Source organism: Tupaia chinensis, unplaced genomic scaffold (assembly GCF_000334495.1).
Source record: "Tupaia chinensis unplaced genomic scaffold, TupChi_1.0 Scaffold000184_1, whole genome shotgun sequence".
Classification (NCBI taxonomy): Eukaryota; Metazoa; Chordata; class Mammalia; order Scandentia; family Tupaiidae; genus Tupaia; species Tupaia belangeri.
In genome coordinates this window covers 4381691-4393254 of record NW_006159659.1, presented here as the reverse complement: position 1 = coordinate 4393254, position 11564 = coordinate 4381691, and the positions used below count along the sequence as shown (strand labels likewise).

The 11564-nt window shown below is 43.8% G+C and overlaps 1 protein-coding gene across 3 annotated transcripts in view; it reads left to right on the top strand.

Annotated features, from left to right (window-relative positions):
• Positions 1–11564, top strand: part of ACOT9 (acyl-CoA thioesterase 9) — an 87751-nt gene that overhangs the window by 65223 nt on the left and 10964 nt on the right. For all 3 annotated transcript variants that reach the window (XM_006146655.3, XM_006146654.3, XM_006146656.3), the window contains 2 exons: positions 4877–4960; positions 5831–5934. In XM_006146655.3, coding sequence (XP_006146717.1) covers positions 4877–4960; positions 5831–5934 — 188 coding nt within the window. The remainder of the gene's footprint in view (positions 1–4876; positions 4961–5830; positions 5935–11564) is intronic.

Genomic DNA, 11564 nt, shown 5'->3' with positions numbered 1-11564 from the left:
GAAAGTGAGAAACCCCCCCTCTGGTGGGGCGTGGCCATGCCACAATCCCTTCTCCTCCATTCTCCTCCTGGAATCTTGGGCATGCATGCACATATGCCCAGTGTGATTTTGAAGCCACTGGGTCTGGGACTTGAACTGTGGTTGGCCATGTGGGAATTCAGTGATGTAACCACTATGCCATCTGCTGTTCCCCAAACCCAGCTTTTCTAATGACTTTATGTATATGTGTATGTGGGTCTATACATATATACATATGAATATATGTTTTTTTTTTTTTTTTGCTGTAGGGCTTATGCACTAGTTCGTGAGAGACAGAGAAAGGGCAAGTGGAAAATCACCCCCCAGGGGATATGGCCACAATCCCTTCTCCTGGGATTATGGGCATGCACACACACACACACACACATGCCTGGTATAAGTTTCAAGCTGCTGGGTCCGGGACTTGAACTGTGGTTGGCTGTGTGGCAACCCAACGCCTAGCCACCATGCTACCTGCTGGCCCCTCTAATGACTTTTTAAAAAAAAATACCAGAGGGCCTTTGTGTGGGCTGGGGAGTAGGGAAGAGAAAGCATCCCCCAATAGGGCCAGATTATATCACAGTCCTTTTCTCTCCCATCACACCAGTCTATTTTTTTCTGTTTTTGGAGAGGTTTTTGCTATAGTGCGTGTGTATTCTCCAGAAAGACAGAGAGAGAGAGAGAGAGAGAGAGACAGAAAGTGAGAAATCACCCCCCAGGGGGGATGGCCACGCTGCACTCCCTTCTCTCTGGATCTTGGGCACACATGCACATACGCCCATTGTGAGTTTAAGCCACCGGGTCTGGGACTCAAACCACAGTCGTCTACATGGGAGTCCAGTGACATAGTCATTACACCATCTGCTGATCCCACCACAGCCTTTTTCTCTGTAATTCTCCTTACCATCAGGATCCTGGGTATGTGTCCTGATGTGTTCATCAGTGAGTTTAGGACTTGAAGCCTGGTCAGCCATGAGGGATCTCATTTCCACTGCACTATGAGGTCTGCCCTCGAAATATAGACCTAAATATAGAGTTAGGCCCATGGGTAGGCTTCCACCTGGCTACTTTTTTCTTCAGGTTAAATAAATGTAGTTAAAGATTTTTTCTTCAGTTTATTTATTCCATGAAAGAGACAGAGAGAGAAAGAGAGAGAGAGAGAGAGAGAGAAATGGGCACCCACAACATGGTCTTCATTGCCATGATCCACTCCCAGTCTCAGCCAGCTTGATCATGGGTATACATGCACTTGTTTTCAGGAAGGTCCTGGGACACAAACCCAGGACCTTTCCCATGTGGCTCCAGTGCATTACTCTTGTGCCACCAGTTGTCGCTCCCTAGTTAAAAATTCTTACTTTTTTTTTGTTTAATTTCCTTTACACACATCTTCATATTTATCTATTTGACTTTGCTTTTCTCAGGTGTCCCTATATACACATATTCTCTGCCACTGCCCTGTTTTTCTTCGTTACCTCCTGTTGATGGCTAATCCCTTTTACCTGTTCACTTGATTGCCCTGTTTTTCAAGGAACTTACCTTATCACTTAATGCCTTCTCCCCCACATTTCAAGCCTTTTTTTCAACTTCACTTTTCCCTTAAGCTATAAACATACTCTTCCATGTTAAAATTTAAAATAGAGGGACCAGCAGGTGGTGTAATAGCTATGTTGCTGGACTCCTATGTAGTCAACTGTGGTTTGAGTCCTGGACCTGGTGGCTTAAACTCACACTGGGTGTGTGTGCGTGCGTGCCCAAGATCCTGAGAGGAGAATGGAGGAGGAGAGATTGTGGTGTGACCATCCCCCCTGGGGGGGTGATTTCTCGCTCTCTGTCTCTCTGTCTTTCTGGCAAGCACATGCACCCTATAGCAAAAACCTCTCCAAAAAATAAAGAATTTAAAATAGAGCTGGCCCCATAGCCTCGTGGTTAAGGGAGCTAGATCCCACATGGCTGATTATGGTTCATATCTCGGCCCTGGTGGCTTAAAAACATGCCAGGTCTATGTACATATGTCCCCAAAATCCCGAGGGGATGATGAATGGAGGAGAAGGGATTGTAATGTGACCATGTCCCATTAGGGGAGGGGGGTTTCTTTCTCCTTCCCTCTTTGTCTCTGGTGAGTACATGTGCCCTCTGGCAATGAAAAAACTATTTAAAAAATAGGGACCAGCAGTTAGCATAATGGCTATGTCGCTGGACTCCCACGTAGTTGACCACGGTTCGAGTCCCGGACCCAGTGGCTTAAACTCATGCCGGTCGCGTGTGCGTGCGTGCCCAAGATCCCGAGAGGGGAATGGAGGAGAAGGGATTGCGGCGTGGCCATCCCCCCTGGGGGGTGATTTCCTGCTTTCTATCTCTCTGTCTCTCTCTGTCTGTCTGGCGAGTGCACGCGCCCTATAGCAAAAACCTCTCCAAAAAAAAGAAAAAAAAAACATAAAAAAAAATAGGTAAAAGCTCTTTTCTTTATTACACTTTCAAACTGTCTTTCTCACTTACTTCATAGCTAACATTTTGAAAAGAATTGTAACAATCATCAGCTGTCATTACCTCTTTTTTTTTTTTTTTGGAGAGGTTTTTGCTATAGGGCGCGTGCGCTCGCCAGACAGACAGAGAGACATAGAGACAGAAAGCGAGAAATCACCCCCCAGAGGGGATGGGCACGCCGCAATCCCTTCTCCTCCATTCTCCTCTCGGGATCTTGGGCATGCACACACACACATGCCCGGCGTGAGTTTTAAGCCACCGGGTCCAGGACGCGAACTGTGGTTGACTACTTGGGAGTCCAGCGACATAGCCATTACGCTAACTGCTGGTTCCCAGCTGTCATTACCTCTTTAACCTAACCTCCTGTTTGTGTCAGCGTTCTGTGTCTGGCTTCTGCTTCTCTGTGCCATTGAAATGCTCTTGCTAAGCTCACCATTGGCCCCCTTATTGCACAATGTAATGGATTCTTTCCAGGCCTTACTTGACCCCTTTGTGACTTCTAATATTGTCCAATTTGTCCTTGGGTGTTGAAGACATTTCTCTCCTACCTCTTTGGCTGTTCGTTCCCATTTTCTTTTGAAGGTTTATTTTTCTCTGTTGATCCCGTAAATGTTGGTTATCCCTAGGGCTTTGTTGTCTGCCCTTTTTTTTTGGGTTAACTTTGCGCATTCTGTCCAAATTATCTTATGCTTTTCTGAAGTCCAGTTAGTGTGTTCTCCTACCTACTGAATAGCTTCATTTGGGTGTGCCACAGGCATCTCAAATTCAGCATACTGGAAACAGCCCATTTTCCTCTTCTTGTATTCTCCTTTTTAGTGAATGGTACACTGTCCTCACTCATCCACACTGAAAAGCTGGATTTATTCAAGTCTTGCCAAATCTCCCATTTTCTTAGCTGTCGAATCTCTTCACCTTTATCTCCACTGCTATTGCCATAGTACGTACCACATAGTTTCTTTTCTGGGCATCGCAAAGGCTTTTAAATGGACTTTCTTGCCTTCAGCCTCTCATTGCCCAGTGCATTCCTTCAGCACACGTGTGAGTGGAAGGATTTACTGTCACTCAGCAAAGCACTTGTTGAATCCTCTCCTGAGGGGAGGTGATACAGATTTGAATGAATCATGAGGAAAGCAAGGAGGCCAATAAACACTTCATTCTAATACAAGTTTAAATGAGTTGATGTTGGTAAGGTGCATAGGGCCATGCATGGTGCACATAAATGTGTTAAAATATGGAAAAATATGATGGTAAGCACAGTGTGGTGTCAGAGCTGAGGGTGTTATGGGGGAGGAGACATAACTAAGAGAAATAATTAGTTCATTGTTTCCCTGAGAGAAAAATAGGTAGCTGGGTGCTTATGATTTCTCTTTACTGAAGATGTTTGATGTTGCCAGACATGCTGGGTTCCTATTCTTTTTATTTCTTTATTTATATTATTTTATTTAACTTTATTTATTTTAATTTGACCATAGAGGGACAGAGCAAGGTGGGGGGAGTGAGAAAGCAAGCCACCAGATCCAGGACTTGAACCACAGTCGGTCATGTTAGAATCCAGCACCCTTAACCATCATGCCACCTGCCAGCTCCTCTTTTTATCTTTTTAAAGTTTCTTTTTAAATTTCTTCCATGAGCAAGAGAGATAGGCACTCCCAACATGTTTTTTTTTTTGTTGTTGTTTTGTTCTTGCACTCACTGGAGAGAGAGAGAGACAGAAAGTGAGAAATCATCCCCTAAGGGGAATGGCCACTCTCCGTCATTCTCCTCTCAGGATTTTGGGCATGTGTGCACACAATGCCCAGTGTGAGCCTCAAGCTACCAGGTTGGGAACTCGAACTGCGGTTGGCCTTATGGGAGTCCAGCGCCTTAACCACTATACTACCTGCTATACCCCCAACATGGTTTTGATGTTGTAATCCAACCACACCCCCAGAAAGCACTAGATCATGAGCATATGTGAGCCTGACATGCCCAGGGAGGTTTCTAGATGCAAACCCAGGCTTCATCCCCAAACCTCCATGTGGGTACGCCTCACAAAGCATCGTGTTTTACCACTATACTACCATCTAGCCCCCTGGGTTATTACTTTGATTTAAGCACTCTATCTCTGTGGAGTGGTGACAAGCCACGTGGGCCTTGGCTTTTGTTTCTTCGCCAGATCTAAAATTAGAAGCATTGTGAGCAATCAGATTAGAGAATCTTAAAATCTCTACAGTTTATAATAAAGTCTTTGGTTCTGGTATAAGATCATCAGTAGAATATCAGAGATTGAGTCCTTCAAAACAAGGTAAGACTTCGTATAGATTTTAGGGAGTAAATTATAAATGTTGAGAAATAATTTTGCTTTTTCCTCATTTGCGACTCTGTTTTCTTGCAGTTCTTATTTGCTACATGCACAACAAAATTCATTCAGCTAAGATGTCTCCTTTATCAATAGTTACGGCTCTGGTGGACAAGATTGGTAAGCAATATAATTAAAAAAAAATTGCCAGAGAGTACATGTGCTTGCCAGAGAGAGATGGGGTGGGTGAAGGGAAGAATGAGAAAGCACCCCTCATGGGTGGTGGTCATGTCACAATCCCTTCTCCTCCATCTCTCCTTCGTTTCAAGATTTTGGGCATACATGCATATGCACCTAGTATGTTTTTCAAGCTACTGGGTCTGGTACTTGAACTGCATGGTGTGCCATGTGGTGGATCTGGCCACCTTAACTACCATCCTATGGGGCAGCCCAGCAAAATAATTTTTTATGCATACTTAGAATTATTAGTAATTATAGGACATCACTGAAATTAGAGGGAATACTCTACTTTATGGGGAATTTTAGTGAATATATGTATGTAAAAATGTCTCAGGGCCAGAGGGTGGCATCATGTTGAGGCACTGGACTCCCACATGGCCAACCACAGTTCGAGTCCCAGACCTAGTGGCTTGCTTTCTCACTTTTTCTTTCTGTCTGGCCACTTTATCTCTCTGTCTGGCTCTAGCTCTCTCTGGTGAGCACATGTGACCTGTAGCAAATTAGGGGGAAAAAATAATGATAAATAAATCTTTTTAAAAAGAGAGAAAATGTCTAGAATGTTATACCAAGATATTTATTATAATTAAGAGAGGTTTTACATGATTCCAGTTTTATTTTTTAAAATTATTTGCATTGTCCAGTTTTCAAAAAGATATACAAATTTCTTTTGTATGTCAAACAAGTTATTTTAGTTTTAAAGACAAGAAGGAAATGTACAGCAAATTGCCATGATTTCAAATGAATTTTTCCATTTAGAGAACAGAATTTTTTTGGTATGGTTTAGATTCAGATTGATGTTTGGTTTTTCAGATCTATGTAAGAAGAGCTTAAGCCCAGAACAAGACATTAAGTTCAGTGGCCATGTTAGCTGGGTAGGAAAGACTTCCATGGAAGTGAAGATGCGAATGTTCCAGGTATGTGTATGTCGGGGGATTGTCCGCTGTTCAGGTATAACCAGTTAATCTTGGGGAAAGAAAAGCTTATGCACCTATCCTTAGATAGGCACATAGCTCACTGCTTCTAGAACAGTTGAAAATTTATGTCATATAGATGGTAGGTAATTAATACTTTCTTTCTGGACAAAGGCTGACATATTATTTGGTGTTTACATGCAATATTTCTTACTTTCTAATCCTACATGGCTTCCTGTTAAAGTGCTCATTTCTGGTTTTACCTAGGAGACTTTCATAAAAGTCTGAGTTATAGTAGGTGTGAATAGGATTGATTGCTGTGTTAGTTTCCTGTACCACAAAGTACCACAGACTGGTGGCTTGACAACAGATATTTACTGACCCACCGTTTGGAGGCTAGAAGACTAAAATCAAAGTGTTGGCGGGAATATGCTCCCTTTGAAACTTGCAGGAGAGAATCCTTCCTTTCTCTATTTGCTTCTGCTTGTTTGCTGGCAATCTTTGGCTTGTAGCTGTAGCACTGCATTCCAGTGCTGCCTTTTATCATGTGGCTTTTCTTATGTGTTTGTGTCTCCGTGGCTCTTCTCTTAGTAGAATAGGAATCATATTGGGTAAGGGCTCACCCTACACCAGTGCAAGGTTTGTTTTTTTTTTTTTTTTTAAGACTTTTTTTTCATACTGTGTATGCACTTGCCAGAGACAGAGAGAAGGGAAGTGAGAAATCACCCCCCAGTAGGGGAGGATGGCCATGTGACAACCCCTTCTTCTCCATTCTCCTCTCAGGATTGAGGGTACTTGCACTCAGTGTTTTTCAGGATGCTGGGTCCAGGACTCAAACTTCAGAGTCAGCCATGTGGGATCCAGTACCTTAACCATCATGCTGCCTGCTAGCCCATGACTTCACTTTTCTAAAAAAGGATTATTTATTTAATTCCATTTATTATTATTATTTTAATTTGACCAGAAAGAGACAGAGAGAGAGAGAGAGAGAAAGGGAAAGTGAGAAAGCAAGCCACCAGGTCCGGGACTTGAACCATGGTCGGCCTGTGGGAATCCAGCGCCTTTATCAACTACACCATCTGCTGACCTTCATTTTTTTTTTTTAATTGCTAGAGGGTGCATGCACTCGACAGAGAGAGCAAGCGTGGAAGAAAGCATTCCCTAATGGGGCATGGTCACACTGCAATCCCTTCTTCTTTTCTCTGTCCTGTTGGGATTTTCATTACTAATTGGCTGTTCGACTAATCACTCACGACTTGAGTAATCCTTTCTATTCCAGAGAGGTGGCCTGGGATAAGTACTCGGCCACTGGTTTAGATGGAGTAGACTCTGATCCCAGGTCTGCTGCTTATTAACCATAACCATAAGACTGTGGGTAAATTATTGACCTTCTCTGAGCCCCTTTTCTCAAGTGTAACATGAAAACAGTTATAGTACCATATTATATGGTTAGTCAGGATGAAATGAAAAATAAAAATCCAAGCCACTCATATAAAGTACTTTGTACAGTGCCTTTCAAATAGCAACCATTGTTGGCCACTGTTAACCAATGTTAACTTATTGTCAGTGCTGTCGAGGCAGTCCCAGGTCTCTATTCTAGGCTTGACCTTCACACCCACCTTTCTGAGTGCCTGTGACATTTCTCCACTTAGACGTACTGCCGCTACCTTACGTCCAGTGCATTTCAAGCCAAAAGTGACAAATCCTAAACCTCCTCCAGCCTTCCCTTCGCCAGCCTCCTGTTTCCCATCTCCACACCCTTGGGGTAGCTTTACTTTCTCCTTTCCCCTTGTAGTCTTTTACCTAGTCTGGCAAATTTATTATTCACCCTAACTCACCAGAAGTCTTTTTCCCCATTTCCCAGGCCCTAGGTTTTATTCAAGTTCACACTGCCTTTTGTGTGATTTCTGTCTTCACTGTCTTTTATTTTTTAAAATTCTGCTAGAGAGCGTGTGTGCTTACCAGAGAGAAAGAAACAGAAAACACCCTCCATGGGGAATGGTTATGCCACAATCCTTTTTCCTCCTTTTCTTCATCCTGTTGGGATTTGGGTGTGTTGCCTGGTGCCTGGTGTGTTGCTCAAGCTGTTGGGTTTGGGACTTGAACTACAAGGTTGGTCACGTGGAATTTGGTTACCTTAACCACCAGGCTACAGAGCTGGCCTGTCTTTTATTAATCTGCCTTCCTCTAGTTTGTGCTCTCTGTTAATTTTACATATTTTACCAGATTAATCTTCCAAGGCTGATCTTGAATTAGGTCACCCCTTCTCAAAAACCTTCAAGAGACCAGTAGTTAGCATAGTGGCTATGTTGCTGAACTCCCATGTAGCCGACTGTGGTTCGAGTCCCGGACCCGGTGGCTTAAAAATCACACTGGGTGTGTGTGCGTGCGTGCCCAAGATCATGAGAGGAGACTGAAGGAGAAGGGATTGCATCATGCCCATCCCCCCTGGGGGGTGATTTCTTGCTTTCTGTCTCTCTGTCTCTCTGTCTCTCTCTGTCTTTCTGGCGAGGGCACACATCCTATAGCAAAACAAAACCTCTCCAAAAAAAAAAACCAAACCAAACGAAAACAAACAAAAAAAACAAACCTTCAATAACATCTGTAGGTTAAAGGCTAAACTTAGTTCTTTCTTTTTTCCCGATTCCCTCTCTCTCACCCTCTGCCACTTCCCACCCTCCTCCCACACCGTCTCTTGTGTCCACAGTTGCTCTCCGTGCCTTTTTATTGTCCAATATTACAGTTTCTGCCATAGAGTGCAGACATTCGGTATATATTAAGTGGGGACATGTAATGCCTCTCTTTCATAGCCCGGCTTGCTTCACTTAAGAAACACAAAATGGGGGACCGGCAAGTGGCGTGGTGGTTAAGGCGCTGGACACTCCCACATGGCTGACCATAGTTTGAGTCCCGGACCTGGTGGCTTGCTTTCTCACTTTCCTCTCTCTCTCTTTCTGTGTCTCTCTGGTCAAATTTAAATAAATGAATGAATAAATAAATGAAATTGAATAAAATAATTTAAAAAAAGAAACACAAAATGGAAAATTACCTGTTGAAGATGAAGATAATGGGTATGGTAATATCTTTGATTGGGCTAGTATTCAGTGTGTTCTGGATGGAAAAATTTATTTTGTATGCTGAAGTGATATACAGTGAATGAAACTAAAATAAAAGAAAACCAAAACCAAAAAAAAAAAAGGGTAAACTTAGAACAGGGTGCGAGGTGCTTCATGAACTAGCTCAAACCTACCTTTCCAAGTATTTTCCTTCCAATTTACCATTTATGTACCTCCTTCATGCTCACCACCGGACACCAGGCATACTAACAATAGGGAGTTGATAATTTGTGCATTTCCATTGTGTGGCACTAATTTGTCATTATAATAAACTGTAATTTAAATAGTGAGCGAATGAGTATCATTGCTTATTCTTTTTCCTTTGCTTGAAATTCCTTGTGCTCTAGGTCTGTGTATCTCCAGCCCCCCTGTGCCTCAGGGTCACTCTGCTCCAATCTTCCCCTGATCCTCCCAGCTCCTGGGACCTGTTGTATCTTTAGGACTCATTCCTTAGCACCTGCTCTCTGACCCTCTCTCCTGGCATCTGCTACTCCCTTTCCTACAGAGATGTGTGTGAGCACATACTTTCTTTTCCACTAGTCAGAGTGCTCTTCAGCAACAGGATCTGAGTTGAAGTTATACCTACTTCCTGACATCCATTCGTTGAACCTCTATTCTGTGCTAGATATACAGCAGTGAGCAAAGCAGACAAGATTCCATTCTCTTGGAGTTTACATTCTAGTTATGCTCAATAATTACCTGCTTTGTTTGTTCTTTGGCAAACAATGAAAAGATAATCTGTTATCTGTATACTTTTTTTTTTCCCTAGAGGGTGTGTGTGCTTACCAAGAGAGGCAGAGAGAGAGAGAGAGAGAGAGAGAGAGAGAGAGAGAGAGAGAGAGAGGAGAAAGCATCCCCCACAATGGGGGCATGATCACACTACAATCCCTTCCCTTCTCCATTTCAACTTCCTTTTGGGATTTTGGGCATGTACACACACTTGTGCGTCCCGCTTGTTTCTCGAGCTACCAGGTTTGGGACTGGAACTGCACAGTTGGCCATGTGGGCTCCTGCTGCCTTAACCAGCAGGCCACAGAGCCGGCCCTGCCAGTCTTTTTTTTAAAAAAATTGTATTTAGGGGCCAGCAGGCGATGTGGTGGTTAAGGTGTTGGACTCCCACATGGGCGACCATGGTTCAAATCTTGGACCTGGTGGCTTGCTTTCTCACTTTCCCTCCCTCTCTCTGTGTGTGTCTCTGTGGTCAAATTAAAAAAAATAATAATAAATAAAATGAAATCTTAAAAAAAGTTTAGTGAAGGGCCAGCAGGTGGCGTGGTGGTTAGTGTGCTGGACTCCTTGTATGTCCAACCACAGTTTGAGTCATGGGCCTGGTGGCTCGAAAATCATGCCAGGCACATGTGTGTGTGTGTGTGCCCAAAATCCTGAGAGGAGAATGGAGGACAAGGGATTGTGGTATGGCCATCTCCCCTGGGAGGGTGATTTTTCACCTTCCCTCTGTCTCTTTCTGTCTGTATCTGGTCAATGCACATGCCCTATGGCAAAAAAACAAAACAAAAAGAGAAAGAAAAAAAGCTCATTGATTGATTGAATGGGAGAGAGAGACAGAAAAAAAGGCAGATACCCTTAAACAGGATTTCACACTGTGATCCTTCCTCAGGCTTCCCAGCCAGCCAGAACCATAGGTGCACATGGGCACCCAGCATGTACAGGTTAGCTGGAACTGAACTCTGATCTTCCACATGGTTTCAGCACCGTGGGGAGATGTGCTACCTCTGCACCACGGCAGTGGCCCTATCTGCATTCTTTATCCTCAGTGCTAGGGATATAAATGCGAAGAAAATGGTCTTTGTCCTCAGGGGCTCTTAGCCACATAAGTAAATGATTATAATGTAGTACATTATTATGCAGTATTTCTCAACAGAAATGCGGATGGCATTTTGTGTGAGAAAATTCTTTATTCTACAGGCCTGTCCTCTGTATCACGAGGCATTTAACTCCCTGCTTCCCCTTCTAGCAATGCCCTCTGACTCACATGGCAACCAAAAACACTTGTACACATTTCCAAATGTTTCCTGGGGTCTCTCTTACATGGAGGAGCACTGTGAAGGGAGGACTTTGTTTTCATTAGAGTGGCTCAACAAAGGAAGGAAAGAGGAAATGGGCCTGGGGAGAAGGGGCTGGAGGAGAGGGGTATCTTAAATAATGCGGCTGATGAGGAAGGCATTGGGCAAAGTCATGGACCGAGGTGGCTAGCAGCGTGCTGTGTCCCAAGACCTCCCAGTTGTCAGCTATGGCTAGGGAAAAGATGTGAGTACCAAGGCAGTGTTTGGTGAACAACTGGAGAGGAATCCTGTGCTCTGCTTGGAAGGGCTTGGTATACTGTGCTGCTGGGATCCACCCAGGTTCTTGAAGAAAGGAGGAACTAGATGGGAACCAGCAGTTAGCGTAACGGCTATGTCACTGGACTCCCACGTAGTCGACCACAATTTGAGTCCCGGACCTGGTGACTTAAAACTCACGCTGAGCGCGTGTGCGTGCATGCCCAAGATCCCGAGA